The sequence below is a fragment of the Heliangelus exortis genome, chromosome 1, assembly GCF_036169615.1.
Source record: "Heliangelus exortis chromosome 1, bHelExo1.hap1, whole genome shotgun sequence".
NCBI classification, from domain to species: domain Eukaryota; kingdom Metazoa; phylum Chordata; class Aves; order Apodiformes; family Trochilidae; genus Heliangelus; species Heliangelus exortis.
Genome location: NC_092422.1, coordinates 85,857,375 through 85,878,710, shown reverse-complemented (window position 1 = coordinate 85,878,710; position 21,336 = coordinate 85,857,375). Strand labels below are relative to the sequence as shown.

The window sequence follows — 21,336 nt, the reverse complement described above, 5'->3', positions numbered from 1 at the left end:
GCTGGCAGTGACCTGCAGCACATGGACACTGCTGCCCAAGTAGTGGAGCTGGAAGCTGAGCCCTCCTTGCTCTTGTCACCATGTCCCCTTCTCCCATCCCTCCAGCATGTTTTTATGACTTCCCACAGTAACTAAGGATACAGTTACCTTCCCACAATTACCAAGTATGTCCTACCCACCCCCTTCCCCACAGCTCCCACCCCCCTTAGGAGGAATGACATCATTTTCCCAGAAAGAAGCTGCCCCATGCCCCCATTGCTGCCTTGCAGCCTCCTCCCTGCCACCCTGTGCCTTCCTCCACAGTCCGTGTGGGCAGCAGCCCTGCACTGAGCTTGTTTGAAATGGAGCCTCAGTTTGAACTTCTCTGGGGATCACCTGTACCCCCCTCCTTCCTCTGCTGTCAGCACCATCCCAAAGGAAAGAAGCACTCAGCAGTGGTTGGCTTTGCCCTGCCCCAGAATTGCCCCCACCTCAGCCTTTTCCCCGTGCTGCATCCATCACACATCTCCTGCCCAGCGTGTTTCCCTTGCCTGGTTCCCACCCTGGTTACAGGAGCCATGGCAGATAAAGCTTCCCCATCACCCTTATCTGGTGGCCCAAGCTTGGCTACTGAATAGCTGAGCCTCGACTCAGCTGTGGATTTAGAACTCGTGCTTCAAAGCCCTCTTCTTAGCTCTCTACACAAGTGAAACTTTTCCTGCCCCTTTCCAGGGAAGCAACCAACAGAGAGCACCCTCTTCCCCATCATCTCTTTCATTTTCCATCTCTTGATCAATAGATTTATTTATGTTCAGAATTATCACCAGCTGTGGAGTCCCCAGTTCTTGCCCACGTTCTTTCCAAGAATTGTTCTACTATGTGGAACTGAGCCAAGCTGTCCTCATTCAAACAAATCAACACCATTTTAACATGACTTTGAAAGAAAGGTGTGAGACTCGGGACACTTTGTCTTTAGGATCAACAAGTAATCTGCCGTATAAATTCAGGAAGTTTTGGGAATTTTTGTGTCCCTAGACAGTCCTCACTTTCTAGGGCACTTTCTCTGAATACTTCTTATTAATATAGCTATCAACATCACTACTTCTAAAAAGTAAACTCTGTTATGACTTTGCTTCTCCAAAAAACCCAAAGAGATACTGCTCCCAAGTTATGAACCTAAAGGAAACCTTAAAAATTAAATGTTCTATTGGATATATTTACAGAGGAACTTAAATTAAGCTTGGAAACATGCTACTATTCCTTCTTCCCCTTTATGGGATCCCTTTGTTGTCAAGCTCCTCCAGGACAGCTCTCACATCCACAGTTCAGTAGCAAATGGTGCTATTTATTTCTAACTGCCTCTTTAATTCAACTTTTTCATATTTTTCTTAACACTCATTTGTATCTCTGGTTTTATCCCCTACTAATGCCTTTTTTCTATTAGCCTGTACCTTTCAAAAATTCTTGCTATGAATGCCACATCTCTGGCCATTTTCATCCTTTTAAACTTTAATTTGCCTGCTACTGTAATTTGTAGCCAGGAAGAAATCAGAACCACCTCCAGTATGGCTCAGATGTGGAGCTCAACAGCCCCAAGACTGTTGAGGTTCTCTGGAAAGCACCTCAGTCCCCTCCATTCAAATTAGGACTTCTGCCCCCATCCCCACCCTGTCCAACTGCTATTGCATGGAAATAACCCAACATTACAAATGTTTCACCTGCATGATGCACTTCGTAATTTAAGAAGCAGAAGTGCTTCATAATAACTACAATTGAAAAATATTAACTTGTGCTTTTTTAATGACATGAATCAAAAGCTTAATCATAGCAGCTTAGAGATCAAAGCTGTCCATTGGTGAGGAGCACAGTGTAATTAAGTATGAAAACTGCAAAACATTAAAGCCCTGCAGCAATTCAAACTCATGACAAAACCTTCAAGCAGAGTGAGCAATCCTGCCTGATGCTCCACTGATTTGGTCTACCTGTTCATTGGTGAAATATGAATTTCTTTCCTTGGTAATGGATATCCTCTTTTCCAAAGGGGAGGAAAGGCACAATGCCCTTTTGATTAGCACACAGCAGCTCTTTCCTAGCTAGCAATGTTCTTTTACAGCACTGAGAAACGAGGACTTTTTGTTTACCATTAGTTGAGGTAAGTTATCTTGCTTTTATTTGGGTTTAAGACTACTGTAAAGGAGTAGCTTTTCAGTTGCAGCATGGTTTGTCAAGATTACAATATTTATGACTGCATAAAATACATAAGTAAAAAAAATTATGATTTGTAGAGTTTGTTATCAAGAGCTGAGACTTACATCTTTACAGAACTGCAAATACTGGCTTCCTAACTGCTAGCTGACAGTTTTGCTGGCAAGAGCATTTGTTATACTTTTCCTTATACCCTTTTGTCCAACTGGTGTAAGAACTAGCAAGAAAGTCACTTAGAACTATGGTTAAACTGTTGTAACAGCATTAGACGAGCTGTACTTATTCTTCATTAGAACACCCTTCATTCGAAGCTACAATGTAAGAGGCGACTCTTTTTGTTCAAAAGAAACTATCAGCATGCTCTGTGCCTTTAACACTTCACATTGATTACAGAAAATTTAACAATGCAATCACTAACATACCCCACTAATGAGAAATTATGAGAAATTGTGCGATGCAGAACCTTCTGCATCAGTCAAGTCTGATCGATACGAAAGCTATCAATTTTTAAATTTAGATTTAATGCATTTTCAAGAAGCTAATGAGAAAGGAGCAACTTAAAATAAATACCATCATTAAAACTGCAAACTGTTACAATGATATATTATAAACTTGTCCTAAATAAACCTAGTGCTTCAAAAATTTACCAGTGAATTTGTATTACAAAATATGTGAAAATACAATAGAATACCACAAAACAACGCCCTTTTTGGGGGTCAACAGTGACGCCAAGATGATTCAGTCTTAACTTTTTCAACTGTTGATAGAACATACTGTAATATGTAAGTTGCAATTTGGTTGAATTCTAGAGAACATCCCCACTTAAATTCACCTTTTTCATTTCCCCTCTAAAACTAGTGCCAAACTTCCTGTCTAAGATGGTAACGTCTTGAAGAGCTTTAGAGTTTAGCCATTACTTATTTTCTACTACTACATTTTGGCAGCAACTATTTATTGGTCTGTTATTGCAAAAAGTGCAATTTAACAATAAACCAGTCTGAAGGTCATTTTATGTCTTGAGGATACATACCATATATTTCTTTAAAAATAATCATACTTTTGTAAGCAATACTTTACAGTAGACACCTCAAATCTACCATAGATGTAAAACTTAAAACGAGAAAAATTTAGTCTCTAAATCTTTATACACATATTTATATTCGAGTTTCTATATATATTATATATATACACAAGCACAAGAGTATATATAAAATATATATAATCAGATTCAAAAAGGAACAAAAACTGGGCACTGTACATAAAATCTTTTTAAAACTCAAACAATAGAAAAACTTTAAACATTAAACAATTTTAATAAAAGTTTCTGTACAATGCTAAGCAGTTTTATTTACATATAGAAAATGTAATAGGAGTAGTGTTTGAAATTACAGAACTCCTTAAAATTTCAATGGCAGGTAATCTGGAAAAAATAACAGCATTCCATTCACAAATATTTTCAAGCAATAAATATGTATTTATAAATAGTGTAAATTTACATCAAGATTAGAAACAAAAATCACAAATCTGAAGTTTATTCCTTAGTCTATGTGCAACCCATTTATCTTTGTGACTTGGCTGTTAATTGTTTTAAATTTTATTTAGGAACCAAAAGTGTAACCGTCATGGTTTCAAAACAAGACAGAAAAACATAAAAGCAGTAAAAAATTTATATCACCTAACTCTTCACATTAAAAAAAAAAAAAAAAAAAGAAAAAAAGAAAAAAAGAAAGTTGCCCAAAGAAAGACTTAAAATTTCTAACTACCTTACAAAGAAATGACCAGCTAAGCTAGTACTTTTTCCAAGGGAAATTCTGAAGGGGAAAAATGGATGAAACCAACTCATCAGCCCAGAAACAGAGAAATACAAAAGAGGTGGTCTTCAAGTCAGTAGTCTGTATAATGTTGCCAGTTTTGTCAGATATATACAAAACATGGAATTATTTTTTTGAAGTACAGCTGGATGAGCTTTATTTGTTTTGAGTTCTGGAGTAGGAGGCAGTGCTCTCTCCTGTCCAGTTGGTTGACACTCCGCACTTGGAAGGTTGCATAGACACAGCTTTCAGCCAGCAGCCTTACGGGATAGCTACAAAAATCAGTGGTGCAGAACTGGGTCACTTCCTGAATATCAGAAAAGTTTTCATTTAATGTCCATGAAAAAATGTCAAGATGAGGAGGATGGCAATGGAGGAGCCTGAAAAAGAAAACATTCAATTACCTTTTCTACAAGGGTGTAAAACTCAACCGTTTAACCAAGACCTGCACAAATTGCAACTATGAGAGTTTAAACTCACACACACTGTTTGTACACTTCAGGACTCTTTACAGAGGGTAAGAGGTTTGTTTTTTTTTTTCATCTTACTCCAATACAACACACAGTTTACAACTACTCTGCATTAAGAATTTGCATATACTGCAGACTGCAGTATGTTGTGGTGGTGCCTGAGTTAATATGACGTAAGCTGCCAATATAAAGTCCTATTGTGGCACTAAAGAGTGCCATGTGGGCTCAGTATAGATAAATCTTTATATGCTCTAAAACAGTGATTCTCAACCTGTTTATCAGTGGGGGTGACTGTCCGTTTGTGGCTCTCCAAATACCCTGTGGGCTTGCATTTTTTTTTTCCCTTTACCTAAACAGTAACATACGACCCTAAATTTAGGATACCTGTGGTAAGGTTCTCCGATTCTCTGACGTGGGGAGAAAGTTGGGTTTTTTTGGTGTAGTTTTGTTGTTGTTGTTTGTTTTGTTGTTTTTAATCCTGTAAGCAACACTGGACTGCCTCAAGGGTGAAATAATACGGGTGTCTTTTCCCTGCCTGCTTTGAGAAGACCTAGAAGATACCTAATTACTTCCCAGTATTTCATGGCATTACCATTAAAACACTGAATCTTTGATGGCATTTCCTCTCATCAATCCCTTCAAGAAGCAGCTCTGTCTTTAAAGACACTTCAGGTCATACCACACTACCTACCTATGAACACCAACACTACCTAATCCCCATGTTTGCTCCCATTACTCTACTCCAAACACAGAGTCTCTGTTAGGCCTCTGTTGCACCTTTGCCATCTAAGAATACCTTGGTCCTGTGACTTTGTAACAAACCTCAGCTCTTCTCCTAGATCTGACAGGTGTCACTTTTAGGCTATGACTCATCTCAACCAATATTCCATCGTAGCCTCTAAAAAAAAGTGAATGTGCACACCAATTTCACAGGAGATGCCCTTTAGGGCTGCAGGTACAAGATTTCATGGGGAAGGGAGCTACTCACAGGTTGAGAACCCCTGTTCTAGCAACAGTATCATGTAATACTATAAACACAAACAACAAAATATTCCTCCCTCCCCACTCTTTTCTATACAGAAACTTTCTTGCCCATTTCCACTCAACTGGATGATGTATCTGAGAACAAGTAGATATTCACATCCTTTGCTCTAACAGATTATCACTTTGAAATGGAAGTAATTCACAAACTATAATGCCAATGGGCCCTTAGAAGTATGAATTGAAGTTCAACCACCTCAGGCTCTGTAGGACCAATGAAGAGAATTAAATTCAGAGGATGTGGTCCTGCAATTTCGAGAGCCTCTACTGCTGAACATTGAGGCCTTAGCTCAAAAGGTCACACTTGTCATGCTAGCATTAGGTAAAATAATTGTCAGAACACACACTTTCTGCAGCACCTGGAAATGAATCAAAAGGTTCAGCCATTTCTGGGCTGTTGCATTTCATCCAACATGAAATTCTCATAAAGCTTTGTCCAATGTTTGTCTCCTTTGACAGAAAGACAAGGCTTATAAAAAAAAACCCAGCATCACTTTCATTGTGATTATAAACAAGACATCTTTGCCTGAAACAATGAAACCTGGGTGAAATGTTAGGACAGTTGTGCTGACACAGTTCAAAGCAGGAGGCTGCCATATATAGCACAAAGCTATAATGGCAAAGAGGCTTTTGCTTTAAATTGAAATGCAAAGGAGGCCCCAAGCCAAAGGACAGAATTGTTTGAGAGCATCCACTTGCTAAGCAGAAGGACAGTGCTGATTTGGGAGGGAATGGGAGGGGGAGGGGAAGGAAGGGGTCTGAGTGCATAGGATGCTCTGCTGCTATACTGACTTCATACCACAACCAATGTATTAGAGATGCTCTTGAACCTGGTGCTAGTTTCTCCAAGCTTCACTGTCCTGATTCTTCCCATCTCCATCTGATCCAGTTATGGTCTTCAGGTGATCTCTATTGGATTTTTAAAGCCACAACTTTATGAATTGTAACATTATACTTTTCCTGAAAACTCAGTGGTTATGTTCTGTAGTAAGTTACCGAACTATTTCACATAATTCTGACTCTTCAGTGTTTTGTTCTGTAAATATCACACACAACCCATACCTCCATTTGAATCAGAAAGTCCATGGAACTCACACAATGGAGTACCAAGACAGTCTACAACTGCTTTACAAATAATGTATTTATGCACCCACTTATTAATTTGACTTACTAATGTAAATTGATCATAGACTTGCATCAAGTCCTCCATTTTGTACTGTTCTAGCACCACAAAATTTTCCAGGTTCGTGCTTATTTTTCGTGCACAGTCTTGGCAATGTACAACATAGGTCTTTCGAGAATTGCTCTCACTAGTGACAAAAAGCAGATCAAAGACTTCCACCTATTAGATAGGAAACAAAAGGTTAACTGTTACAATTTTGTTTTTTCCAAGTTAAACCATAAAACCTGTATTTTCTGTAAGATTTACACGCTTACCCTGTGCATGCAATGACAAAAATTACATTTGCTCTGGGAAAATGTATCCTCCAAAGGCTCATGCAGGGAAGTGAAATATTGTAAAACCATGAATATTACACTTAGAGTGTCTGTGTGAACAGAGCTATGGGAAAACTTTCAGTCAGTATTGACAAAGCAGGATTCATACGCTGAATAGGGGTTACTCAGTAAGATTTATAACAATGATACATAATTTTCCTTTTTCACATCTGTCTGCAGAAGAAGTTTGTGATTTATTTCTTTACTACTCAGTCACATGCTCCTCTAGCCCAAGAGGCTCAGTTAGAAGATGACTAGGAACTGATTTCCAGGAGGGGATTTTCTTTTCCTGTAACCTGCATGAAAACTATTATCCGATACTTTAAAGAATACTTTAACAGAAAGTAGAATAAAAAATTTCAACAAAAGGTAAGTCCTGTGAAGAAAATGTATGTACATTTTCTCTCTTTTAGAACTGTTGTTGACTTCTGAAATGAAGACAGATACACCTCTAAAACGAAGCTCAGCAGATCAAGTTATTTGCAGGAAGGGATAACAACTTTCTGTAATAACTGAGAATTGAAAATCGACCTGGTGAATAACAATGCTGTGGAAGGAACTGTGGAAGATACTGTAGCAAAACACAGCCTACATCTAGAAAAACAGCTTGATAAATCCTTTGAAGACAGTACTGCCTCACATATAGGTGCTTGTAGCATAAAGTAGATACTGCAACTTAAAATTTAAAACAGCAACAACAAAAGACAGCACAACATTTAAACAAATATGACAGTAGCACAGAAGCCAAACACGGACTTTTACTGACCTCACAAATGCTACAGTAATGAGCTGGCTCGTCCTTTGCTCGCCCGTGCCAGACAATCTCTTTTCCTGCAGCAATCAGAGCTTCCCTCAGTGTCTGACACTGTTTGAGAGTTCTTAACAGGCAGTACCTGCAAACAAAATCAGGTGGATATTCCGTTCATATTCAACTATACAGCAAAATTCAAGCAAGGCTTAAATGTCCTCAGAGACTCTACAATAACCTCAAGTTTCCTTTTCCTCTGGGATTTCAGAAACCACTGGCTAATAAGAACCACTGAACTCACAACTTACACAGAAGTCAGACTACATGCCTATGGACCTTTCTGTAGATTTGTTCCACTTCAGTACTGCAACCTGGTCTGCAAACAGGCTATATCCTCCATTTTTGACTGGAAGACATGAATGATCTTTTCAGCACAATAAAACAATGTGTTTTAAAAAGCAACTAATGTGTTTTATTTTGAATGACGAGTTTGTCAGCAAGAAATTAGTTTGGCCTGCCAAATTCAAAATAACTGTTTACATTTTGTATTAATTATTACAGCCTATCCAAAGAACTGTTTTTAACTAACATTCTAGAAACCCTCATACTTCCTCAACACTCCTAAAATTTCAATTAAACTGAAAACCAAAGTTCTGACAGGAATCACTCTGTACACAGTGGAAATAAAATCTATCAGTAAGTGGCCTTTCACAAGAAAAAAACTAACACTGAAAAAAAAAATTAAACACTTGCCTGCCATAATTCTGTAAAGGATTAAAAAAAAGAAATAACTTTTCCTTCACAATTTTATAGAGTTCCCTTCTGTACTAGAAAAATCTAATTTGTTTTCTATCATTATATGAGCTACACATGTTCTCTTAAAAAAGTTTGCAAAATGGGGCACCAGATATCTAAATTACAATGTTTCTTACATTAATTTTTAGCTCTCAGCTATCCTCTTTACCTGAGCTGCAGCCTTTGCAGCCTTTCATTTTCTCCTCCTGTGGGTGATTACATTACATGATCATCAGATGCAGAAGATTGAAAATATGTAAGAAGAATAAACATTGGACAGAAAACAAAGGGCTCAAGAGTTCTATCAACATGTTTCCAACTTGATCCTTCTCCTATTTTGAAGCCTTAAACATGTAATATATATGTTCTGTGTTGGGGTTTTTTTGTTTGTTTGTTTGTTTGCTTGTTTGTTTTCCCCCAATGTTTCTCTCATGTGTTTCCAAGTAGTTAATAGAATCTTGGGCTTACTTTGAGACACTCTCCTGGCAATTTACACTCTGACTGTTCCCTGTCACTCAAAACAAGTCTATGGCTTCATTAATACCATCACTCTAAGAATAACGCAAAACTGAAATTGTGTTTCTATGTTAATCACTGTATTTTTATACACTGAATTTCAAGGAAGCCAAACAGCTCATTCAGGTATAACTCCTTCAACACTTTGAAAGTTTGATGTTAATGGGACTTAGGATGCTATGGCTAACTGAATGTGACAGTGCTGGGCCTTCTGACAAGTTAAGTAACTTTGGTATAGCATTCTTTTATGCAGATTTTAAATAAAAATAAAAATAGAAGTAAAAGGTACCATTCTTCTCATGTGCTGTTAACTGGAAAAGTCTTTGGATATGCCAAAGAACAACTGGAAGCACATCTGCACACCGTTGTGTGCTTGCCACCGTTGTTTTTCACTGCTGACTTCCAAAGAATTTTCAAAGTGTTATTTTCAAAGAGTTCTCTAGTGTTACAGTTGTGAAGAAAGAATTGCCCAAAATATAGCTAACCCACATAAAACACCACTGCAATGTTTGCTGAATTTGCAATCAAAGTAAAGAGTCAAAGTAGAAGGTGAATTCTCCCTTCTTGGATAAAACTCAGATCCCAGCAATGGCACTTGAAAATGTAAGTGTGAACTATTCATGCTGTCAAAGAATGGGAGAAAGCATACAAACTGCCACTTTGAAATGCAACACAATTTCCTCAAGTACAGGAAGCCTAAAGAAAGCCAAATAAGTATCTAGAGCAGAGTCACAATGTCAAAGTAAACTGTATCAGCTTTTAGTTCTGTAGGCTTGCTTGTATTATTATACAGTAAGAATGTAGCTAAAAAGAGAATCTTGACCATCACTCTCTCCAGTTCTTTACAAGTTTGGTATAATGAGTATGAGTAAATCATGTCAAGTCAAGTTCAAATATTTAAGAGAAGAAAAATCTAAAATGGACATTGTCCTGATTTATTCTAATGAGGGCAGTGAAAACCTGCTTGATTATTCACATACCCAGTAAAACTTTTCAAGGTGTGGAGACCATCTCAATGGCAATGCAAAACTGACCTCTTTGTATCTTTCAGTATATATCTTTCCTACTGATACCAAATGTGTTTTATTTGGCTATATGATTTTGTGCAAAATCACTTCTTCCATGTTCTTCTAGGTTTCTAAAACTTTTTTTGTATAAGAACTTGGCATTTCAGCTACTTCTGAATTAATTTTTTAAGCCTTTATTACTATGCTCCCACTATGTCTAAAATTCTTCTCTTCCTCAGATGAATTTGTAGAAGCCATTCTACCACACATCTAAGAGGTTAGGAGTTAATTTTTCTCTTCTTGATGGTGAAGTTTTAAATTATTCTGTCAGCCTGTGTTCTTGCTCATGATTCCACTGTTAATATCAAACCGTCATAAAAGATTTCATAAGAAAGCTTCAGTTTTGGGTCTTTGTCTTTTATCTAGGAATTCAGCACTGTGATGCATGTTCACTAAAAACATAAAGAGGCTTCAGAAGTCTTCCAAAACAAATTTTTCTTGTATTTTTCCCCTAATGAAGTTCTATTTCACTTCATCATTAATCTGGTTTCCAATACTTATATGTGTGATTAAATTTTAGTTTTATGCCTATGTAATGGTTACTCCCGCATAACCTAGTAAGACATAATTATCTTTCAAACTGGAATGACAAACTATTCTTTAGCATTTTCCAAGAGCTATTATTTTACACTATTCTCGTACCTAAGACACCTCAGAGACAGAAGTCAAACCACCTAAAAACTTCAGGTATCTTCTATGTGCAATTGATCTACATTTTGGCAGAAAGATGACAGCTGTGTCAGTGACACATTTTTTTCCCTGATGACAAATGAAAAATCAGCTGTACAAGTTGAACTTTTAAGTAGCTGTATCAGAAATCACTATTTCTCAAGTGCTTTTTTATACACACGTATACTCTCTCACACATATATAAGCACACAGTTGTCTGTAATTTGTACATAATAAAATCCAGGAGTAGTGGGTAACAGCTGTTTGCCAGCTGATGCTATTTTCCTGCAGACAGGCAGTCCACAGGAAAATTATGCAACTGTCTTCTTGTCCTAAGGAGATTCATGGAGGTATCTGCATTTCCAAGAGGCTTACAAAGACACAGACACATATAGGACTGTTAATTCTGGTAACACCTATTTCTAGGAACAACTATATCCTAACTATAGAAGTGACCACAATGGTGAGTTATCTTATGTTATTGCTAATTAATGCTGGAAACCAGAATTTATCACTGGACTTTCTTCCCTTCTGCACACAGTATGAAACTTGGGATTTGGTTGAAAACTAACTTGAGTGGAGGGCTTAATCAAAGTAAACTGGAAGTTCTCTGCTCTCTTTTATGACAGCTGGAATCCTGACTACCAACACTAATAGCTTAATTGAAGGGACTGTCAAGCCTTTAGCAAAGAATTTCTTTACCCTGGATATTAGTAACTAGCTTTAAGAAAATATCCACACATAAATGCTATTAGAAAATCTAGCTTTACAGTGACTACAAACCTTCCTCCTTGTCTTCCACTTCCAACATTCTCGGTCCTTACAAAGTTAACATTTACCCAACTCCACCATTCTGTAACAGATGTTATGCCTAAATTAAAGTCCTACTGCAAAAAGGCCTCTCATTCAGAGAGACCTTGAGACCCTACTGAGGGGAAAGAACAGAAATCCTTTCTCTTTGCCCTTTTTTTGCAAGTTAACCCAGCCATTTATTAAAGGTCCCTTTTGAGGCAAATTATAAAAAGGATTCAGTGCTTGTAAATCCAGACTGTTCAAAAGAGTAAGTGATGAATCTAGAAGATCCTTTGGTAGGCTAAAGGAGAACAGAGTGCTGCTCCCAGAGTATTCTGATGAGAGTCATCTGCTTTGGAATTTGTTCCCTCGCTTCCTTTAGCAGAAGCCTAAAATATATGCTGAAATGTCCATTCATTCCTCAACCTAGGTATAATGGTGCTGCTGTATAATTTATATTTGCTTGAAGTTGAACTCATTAAAGAAAATTACCAAAGATGCACCGAGCCTGGAATATTCCTGCATTTTGGAATACGCGTATGAGAAATTACACTACGCTCTATTAATTTTACACATCAATTACTTAATTGTTCAGAAGAAATAGCAGAGGGAAGGAGACTTTCCTACTTGCCTTTGTTTAAAACATTTATATTTGATCTCCAAATGACAGAGTGTGAGCACTAACTAGAAGTTCTAGAAATGTAAAATGAGGTTTAACTTTGCTCTAAAAACGACTAAAGTTTCTAATTTTAGTATTTGGGTTAATGACCTGATTTTGTTATTTTTATGGTACATACTCTGAACAGCTTTTGTCATGTAAGTCAACTGTTTCTGTAAACTTTTCTATTTAATCTATGGTGTATTTAACAAAAAAGATAACTAGATAATTCTAAAGCTATGCCACTGTAACATCAAATACAATGTAATAAAATGAATAGTATCTATAAATTAATTCTAACAGAATAGAAAATATTTTTGGCTTGATTCTCAGGAATGAAAAACTCTTTTAAAGGATTCCTTAGAAATCAACTGTTGTTTTATGCTTGAAGAGGAAATGGGTACAGTTAATTTTCAAAGAAGTAAAACTTACTTTATCATTTCAAACAGCTTTGGATCTGAGACCTTGATATTTCGAGCCATATTCCATGAAAGATGGACCATGGGTACTATGGACTTCACGCTCTGCAGTTTGTTCCATTCGTACCGTTCCACTGCCAATTTATATTGACAGGCTACACAAAACCAAAATGACAGAAACAATTAGTCAAGTTAAGACACAGGTATCACATGGTGCCAAAATAATTTTATTATAATAAATTAGGATTTTAGGATTAGATTAAACTTAATTTGCAATTATCCGTTCACTTTAACTATACCTGAATTCTACAAAATTTCTTACAAAAAGTGTCTTTATAATGCTAAAAGAATGCACAATACCAGAACAGCAACAACTCTCTGTGACAATAAGTTACTGACAAATGTTCAATTTCAATGGTGGAGAGATACCAGTATTTCAAAAAGGGTTCCTTAATAAATTTTCCAGTAATTCACATTTAGAAAAAAACCCAACAATCTAAACGACTGCATCTTACTCTGCTCACTAATTATAATTTTACAATGATATGGTATATAATTTGTCTTGTAAAGGAAGACGGTACCTTGAGAGATTTGTTGTAGTGAGTCAGACTTTTTCATTAAGCAGCCTACTCACCCCTCCCTTTTTTAAAAAACATTTTAGAAAATTCACTGTGACTGAACATGTGAGCTCTGCATCAGTCAATCATGCAATATGTATATACAGCCATACCGTTTACTGCACCATAATGAAATCAAGACTTACCTTAAACTATTTAAGGAAACAGGAGATTTTTGGAAGTACAGTTCAAATGCCTGACAGATTCTAATTTTAGCTATGAAACTTCCTTCTATTCTAATACCTAAAAACTTTTCAAGACCATGGTTCAAAGTTAAAAATTTCTAGAACGATAGGTCTGAAAAACATAGTATTCTTCTGTGAACAAAATTTTACAACTGCTTGCACTTCCTGATGCTTTCTCTGAACAGCAATTAGCTATCAGTTGTCCCAGAAAAGGTAGACAGGAGAAGTCCTCAACTTGTACACAAGCTATAGTTCAGTCTGCTAAGTAGAAAATATTTTTGGAGAAACAGTTTTTGGAGAAATGGCCTAGAAGACAGAGTGTATAAATTCAACTAAACATTTTATTCTGCTAATGTTTGCTCCAAAGTTGTATTTTTCACACATCCATTAAATGGATGAGTGCAAAGGCTCTTGCTACCTTTGATTCCAGCAGCATTATTTAAGGCTTCAACTACTAATATTTTAAAATGCAGTGCATTTGTGCTTTTTATCTAGTAAAGAGCGGGAAATCTGTAAAAAATGGAAGGCTCTATGGCATATACAATGTAATATAACCTAATGACACAGTTCAGCAGGGGCACTATTCAACCATACCTGTAAGAGGGCCAACATTCCATGCAATGTTGTTGCACCAACCGATAGCCTGAACCCAATGTACTGTGCCCGCATTTATCCACACCAAATCCCCTGGTCTTTGAATAAACCTATAAACTGGGACATTGGCTTCATACAAATCTTCCAAGTTTGGCCACCAAGATCCCATTAGGAAATTCATATTATTCCTGAAACAATACGAAAAATAAAGTCTTCAGCATTTATCAGCAGACACAGTAGTTGATACCTCAACAAAATGACCTGGAGAAACTGATCATCATGACACGTGCTTTCTGCATCTAATCAGGGATCCAAGAGCACTAATCAAAAGTAAAGTTTCTTAAAATTCCTGATCCTAATTCCACATTTCATATCCAGCAATACATCTGCCTGTCTATGTAAAGTCAGTTTATGGCTTCCATTTCTGTTCTATTTTCCTGTAAATTTACAGAATCTTAGTAGTGAAAAAGTAGAGAAATACTCAGTCAAATCTAGTGACACTGGTGCCCAATGCTGCTTTTTAAACCAGTGACTGATTTTATTTACAGACTGTGCCAGCTCTTAAGAATGCCTTCTGTTTTGAGTAACACCAACCACGCATTTGTACTGTCAATGTATGTATGTGAAGTGCATCCACACAGCAAGCAACCTGTTGGCATCACCTCAACTGTAATGCACAGATCTGTGCCATATTCAGCCAAGAAATGCTGACCCTCCTGAGAAGCATGAAAAAAGACCTCCATGCAGATTTCCTGAGCCACACCTCATCCACTATGAGTGTGCAAAATAAAATACTTCTTACCCATCCTCATACCAATTTTATTCTGCAATGTGAGAGTCCATTTACAATTCATCATTTTCAAAGACAATTTGGTGTCTCTGTCAGGCACTCTATATATTTCATGAGGTTACCAACATTTTAGTTTCTCTGCCACTCTCAGGAGGACAGTGTCATGGAGGCAAAAGGCACATTGTCATCACAGACACTGCATCAGTGGAGTAGGAATTTTGAGATGGGTAATCTTTGCAAAGGTGGATTAAATAAAGAACAGCTGTGAGTACACAGGCAGGTAAGGGGTTACAGTGACACTGAAATGAATTTGCAGAACTCTGCGTAAATTCTAAAGAAAACTCAACAGTTGAGTCCAGTTTAAACTGGACAGGATAATAACAAAAAAAAGAAGCCTCCTACATGATCATTTCCAGAGGCTACCTCTTGAACACTATCAAAGTTTATGGTAAGTAATTGCTCCTCTTGTTTGTTTGTTTGTTGTTGGGGTTTTTTTGGTGGGGAAGGGTTTTGTTGTTTTGTTTGCTTTCAAGGCATCCACTGGACACAAGACACAACATAGAAAGCCAGCCTTAGAGCTGGCTGAATACTTCCCCACCTGTCAGTGTACCTCAACTTTTCCAGCAGGCTACAAACATGTAAGTGTATGCAAAGCAACACCTCCTGGGGGCTGAATGCTAGATGCTGCAATAAAATATGCCGAAACACCAATGACTGTAATTGCTTGTGTACAATATGCACACTACTCAATAATAAAGATTAGCAGCATACATCACCAGGGAAATCCTTCATTCTGTGACTCCTAAAAAAAAAAGCAAAACACACCCCCAATTCCTACCCCCCAACTTTCTTCTGTGACTCCACTACAATAGGCCTAGAAACTATTAGAAAAACATCATAATTTGGTAATGGTAGATGTCAGCCTTAATATGCACAGTAGAGTGGCCAGGTAAGCAGCAAAAACTATGATGGTTTTTCTGATGTAGAAATGTTAGTGCTACTAAAACTGGACTGATGATACATAATACACATTGGTAGCAGACAGCCTATTCTTACACTAAACTGCTGAACCTCATTAATGTTTTAATGTAGTATAAATTTGAATCTTGAACCTAGATGAGCATTTGCTGCTACCAATCTCTCACTTTTTTGTGTTTGCATCATTCCCATGTTAAGTTTTAAGAGCAAAGCCATCAAAAGCAACCCAAGTTCCTCTACACTGTACAATGTCAAATTTTGTACAGATTCTAGTTTCTGTATTTTGGTTTGAAATTACTTTTCTGACGACATGGAAAACGTGTAAAATAACATTCTTACAAAGCCTCAGAAATTTCCCCCCACTAGGTCTGAGAAAGGTGCAGAGAACCAGATAAAAATAGAGACAAACAGCTTACTTTTCACAGAAGTCATTCATGACACCCCAGTAGCTCTCAGGGACAACAAACCATTCACAGTCACCTGGACCAATATTTATATTTACTGAACAAAAGTTGTTATTTTCTTGATGACCTGAAATTTAGAGAAAAACAAAAGAACTTTATGTAAAGCTGATCTATCAAAATAATTCTATGAAAACGCAAAGATATAATTACTAAAACCTCCTATACAGTAGTTTTAAGTATCTGTAAATATGTTTGTATGATACTTACACACACTACTTAGGTGCTTTACAATGTTAAGAAATGTAGTTAAACGGACAGGAGAATTCTGCTTTTGCTAGGTTTGTGGAAAATGAAAATCTGGAACTGACAATCTTGCTTATCTGACCAACACTTCAGCAGTCCCCTTTTTGTAGAAATAAAATGCTTCAAGATTCTAAAGCTTAGATTTTGTGCTTTATGAAAGGTCTTGATGGTCTCAGTCAGGAGCAAAACTTCATGACTTAAAGCACTGAATAGACAAGTAGTAAGAAAATCTGTCCCAAAGAGCTTTCAAAATCGATGTGGAAATGCCAGTATTTTATCTTCTTTTGACAGTTGGAAAACTTAGCCATAACCCCTAATGGAATTATCTAAAGTTGTACTTCAGATAACACAGCCCCTGAAATTTATTCCAGATTCCTTAAGATTCAGTCCAGGGCCCTAAAACAGCTCTATTCTTTATGCAAGGTTGAGTCCTATGCTCAGACAATAAATAATCTAAAAAGTAAAAGTATAGTGGTTTCTCTGTCTACACAAGACCTACTCTGGAAGGCTATAACTTTCAAGGCATATAAAAAACAAATACTGTCCAAGTAAATAAACTCATCCTCTTTTTCCCCTTAAAGAACTGAATATTGCATGTAAGAGGTCGGTGCTGCAGAAATCCAGAAACTTCCACTGTAAGGTAACAGAGTACTTTGTACACACAGAATTTAGTTACAAAATGAATTTAAAAGATACTGAATATGTACAATTTTATCATGTTTAGGCATGCTGCAAGATATGGAACATCTGCAGTGCAGTTACATCAACAACATGACAGTAGAACCTGGTTTTTTTTCCACACACAGAGATCTACTCACCTGGTGTTCTGCTTCCTGGAACCTTCATGTACAACTGCACTGTGTTCATGCCCAGGATGGTATGACCAACATGGCTTAGAAGATTTCCTGCTGATACCACACGTACAAAAGCAGGAAGTTTTGTCAGTTCATGGAGTTGCAACTTCCACCTGCAGCAAAATAGCAAATCGACAAACTGTGAATCCTTAAAACTCTTAGAAGAGTTTGAGAAACATAAACATTTTCATAAAATTGTTAGCACAGGAGATAGAAGAGTAGACAATCTACTTCTATATAACTTTACATCTCTTAAGAGGGAAGCTGAGACAATGCACTACCCTTAGTTGACAGTTACAGAAATTTAAACAATAGTACTGAATACTTGAAGTAAGAAAACCACAGATCTTCAAACAAGTGTGAAGCTCTGTAATGTTAACCAGTTATCTATGTTACAATTTTAATTTTAGAATATCTCCAAATATGAATCACAAATCTGACAGGCTAGTTGAGAGAAAAGAGGCTGCAGATCAGAAAATTGTGTGTCTAACTGGGATCCTACAACAACTATTAAAATCATCAAAATCTGATTCCATAAAAGCCTGGAGGTACTTATGCTCAGGTTAATTTAAAATCTCAAAATAGTTTACTCTTAGTGCCAGTTTATTAGGAAAAATTTTTTATCTACAAATGGAATTTTCCTTAGAAAAAAACAACATCAATATTTAAAATTTTCCAACAATTTCTAATCATATACTTATGTACACACATTGATCTTTCAGTGACCACACCACAAAAAACTTCAGCAACTTAGGCAAACACTATGGTCCAGTTTCTAACACCACAACCTTTCCTCTCGTCTCATGACTGATACAGATCAGCATTTTTGTACTGAGGCTCGTGGCACTGACAGCCAAGACATGCTTGATCTTTTAAGGAAATCTAGACCAACTGAATGACATAAAAAATTATTACTGGACAAAAAAATGCTTTCAGATTATTTCTAATATATTCTGATGTTTTACTGATCCCCTTCATCTACGCACAGAAAGATACGTAGTCTAAGGAATACACATTTTATTCTTTTTGTTTGATTTTCAGTTTCTTTTTTTTGTGGCATTTCTGGCAGAGGCATCATGGCTTATAAATATGTAAGCATTGGTCTGGCCCTTACTAACTACTTTGAACCCTGATCCTGAATAGAGAAGCAAGAGGTATGGAAAAAGATAAGTATAGGAACAAAAGGAAAACAAAAAAAGTAACAAAAATCCAGACAAACAAAAATGAAAAAACTTTTAGTCTGACAATTTCTGTGGTAAGACTGAAAGTTTGGTATTGTTCAGAAGTAATTGAAGTTGTAAGCTAACAATCTAAAGCCTCAGAATGAAACAAGGGGAAAGTATTAGATGGAGGAGTAGAAAACAGTTTCCAGTGGATGCTTATGTTGATTTCTGGAAAAATGGAGATCCTGGAAAAAAAAAGCCTAAAAAGAGATTTTAGGGTGAGGACTCTTAACAACAGTTAAAAGATGACATTAGGTAACTAATTTAATTGTGGAAATGTGATGTGCAACTGGAACTGGGTTTATCAACAGACTGTCTCATGTCTGAGAAGAACGCATTGGTTTTCCAGGAGTATCACACTGTAGAATACCACTGTGAGTAGGAAAAACTACCATTTACTTACTTTTTGTCATCTGACAGGTCAATGTTGGTCCCAAACTTGATTGTTTTAAAAGGTCCTCTTCTCCTCCTCCCAGAGCTGCAAATAAAAAAATATAATAGGGGAATGTGAAAATGGGAATGATTTTAAAAAAACAAGCATAAAACCAACTACAGAATTATTACAATTATACCACACTTACTTATCAGAAGATGTAGATTCATTATCTGAGTGGTCCTTGTGGTGACTCTTCTTTTCATTTTCCTCCTAAAAAAATACAAATGTGGAAATGTTCACACACATATATATATATAAATAAAAGTAAAAATATAAATAAAATATGTAGGTAGAAAGTGATAACATGTTCACAGATATAAATACATTTGTTTGAAGATGCTGGTACTATCTTTCAAATATCTGTATATAAGATTTCACATGAATATTAAAAAAAAATAGTTACTAGTCAAAAGCCATTGCAAAAAATCCTTCATGACGACAAATCTGGTGAAACTTAGGCCAGGACAGCAGACTATGTCTATGCTACAAACACTTTTTCCAGCCTACATGACAGTTGCAACTGAGTATGTTGGTTTGCTTCATTATGCTGGTGACGTAGAATCTCCAGTCTTACAGAATACTGCCAGCATTTTGAGACTAGAACATATACCTTCTTTCAAAGTCAAGCAGGTTTCCTGATATGAATCTAGGATGACTAATATTTATAAAATGAATTTTATGAATTCCATTACATAAAATCTTCTGAATTTTTCATAGCCATATGCTATTTTAGCACTGCAGCAGATAGGACCATGACTAGTGGAAAAAATCTAAGCAATATTACATGATGTAAGTTGATCTTTTTAGGAGAGCAGGCTCAAAACTCTGTTTCAAAGACTTCTATTTTGGCAAAGTATACAGACATAGAAGGAAAAAGAATAAGACAAAACGGAGGAAAGAACTGCCTGGAGGCTATCCAAAGATCTCTGGCTTTGAATGGGATTGTTGTTAAATCTCAAAGTGCTCGATGTACCTGAGAAAGTCTTATTCATCCTTTGAATGAAAGACAAAGAGAAACAAAAAGGAACCTATTGATGATGGATTTATCAAATACTGCAAGACATGCTACAAAAGCAACGCAATAGTTGTTGGAGGAATAAAAAAAGATCACTGAGGGCAAGCCAAGAGAGAGGACTGTGTCTGTAGATAGAAGAAACAAGGCTTTCATTTGAACACTGTGAAAAGTCACCTAAGGACAAGTTAAAGCAGTATTATGGCACACTTAAAACATCTTTCTGATTTCCAAGGGGAAAATGAAAACAGTAATTCTAAAAATTATTTTATATGCCATGTTTTCAACACCAATTTGTAACAGAGGGGAAAAAATAATCAGAAAATCCTGCAGTTCCTTTCTTGGTGTAAAACCAAAGATAAAGCTTTCCTGCTGACAAGCTGGTATATGACCACTTATGTGCATTACTGAACATGTACTTCACTGGAACATTATATATATGATGTTCTCCAGCCTCCCTGCAATGATGAACAAGAACACAATACTGGTGCAACTATTCAAGGGGCACCAGATATCTTCAGCTGAGATTCTACTCGAATTCATTAAGTAGAAAATTCATTAAGAAGAAAAAATCCCATTTAATGGACATGTTCCTAGGCAATGTACTCTAGGTGGCCCTGCTCTGGCAGGGGGGGTTGGACTAGATGATCTTTCGAGGTCCCTTCCAACCCCTAAGATTCTATGATTCTATGATTCTATGATATGATTAAGGCAAGCTCTTGATTATTTGCTCATCACTTCCCAATGGACTTATTTCTTTTCCTGTATCACTGTTGCTCAAAATCTTGAAACTACATTCCCTTCTTTTTTCTTCAACTACTGATTCATTTCTTCAGTTCTTCTTTTCTCTAATGCACAGAGTTTAAACTTAGATCTTCTCTTTCCTTTCTTACTGAAACCATTGCTATTTCTGTGTAGCTGCAGTTAAAACCGCAACAGCCAATTTCCCACGCTGGTGCTTTCCCTATTTTCTAATCAACAATGGGTCAAGAATATCTTTTTAGTCTTAGCTCCCCCTTAGCCTCATCTTTTTATAACAGCAGATAACATAAGCCTCTGAGAAGTGCCTGTAACAAATTCCAAGGATGTGCTCACTAATTCAGCAAAAGTATTAAAAGTAACAGAAATAAAGTAACATTTCAAACATTTTACTCTGTCTCATATGCTAAACAACTTCTAAACTATAGAGCAACTATCATGTTTGGAACCCAACAACAACAAATGCAGAAAGCATCAGTGACTCTTCTGGAAAAAAAAAACCTGTTATTTTAAT

The 21,336-nt window shown here is 36.6% G+C and overlaps 1 protein-coding gene across 19 annotated transcripts in view; it reads right to left on the bottom strand.

Annotated features, from left to right (window-relative positions):
• Positions 1 to 2,126: 2,126 nt before the first annotated feature.
• Positions 2,127 to 21,336, bottom strand: part of KDM6A (lysine demethylase 6A) — a 159,549-nt gene continuing 140,339 nt past the window's right edge. For 7 of the 19 annotated variants that reach the window (XM_071751555.1, XM_071751592.1, XM_071751583.1 and 4 more), the window contains 9 exons: positions 19,197 to 19,261; positions 19,019 to 19,093; positions 17,357 to 17,505; positions 16,248 to 16,362; positions 14,064 to 14,251; positions 12,681 to 12,822; positions 7,770 to 7,896; positions 6,678 to 6,848; positions 2,127 to 4,375 (listed from right to left, as the gene is read on the bottom strand). In XM_071751555.1, the coding sequence (XP_071607656.1) occupies positions 4,346 to 4,375; positions 6,678 to 6,848; positions 7,770 to 7,896; positions 12,681 to 12,822; positions 14,064 to 14,251; positions 16,248 to 16,362; positions 17,357 to 17,505; positions 19,019 to 19,093; positions 19,197 to 19,261 (1,062 nt within the window). In that variant the 3' untranslated portion in view covers positions 2,127 to 4,345. The other 12 variants (XM_071751540.1, XM_071751573.1, XM_071751564.1 and 9 more) reach the window with 4 other exon arrangements.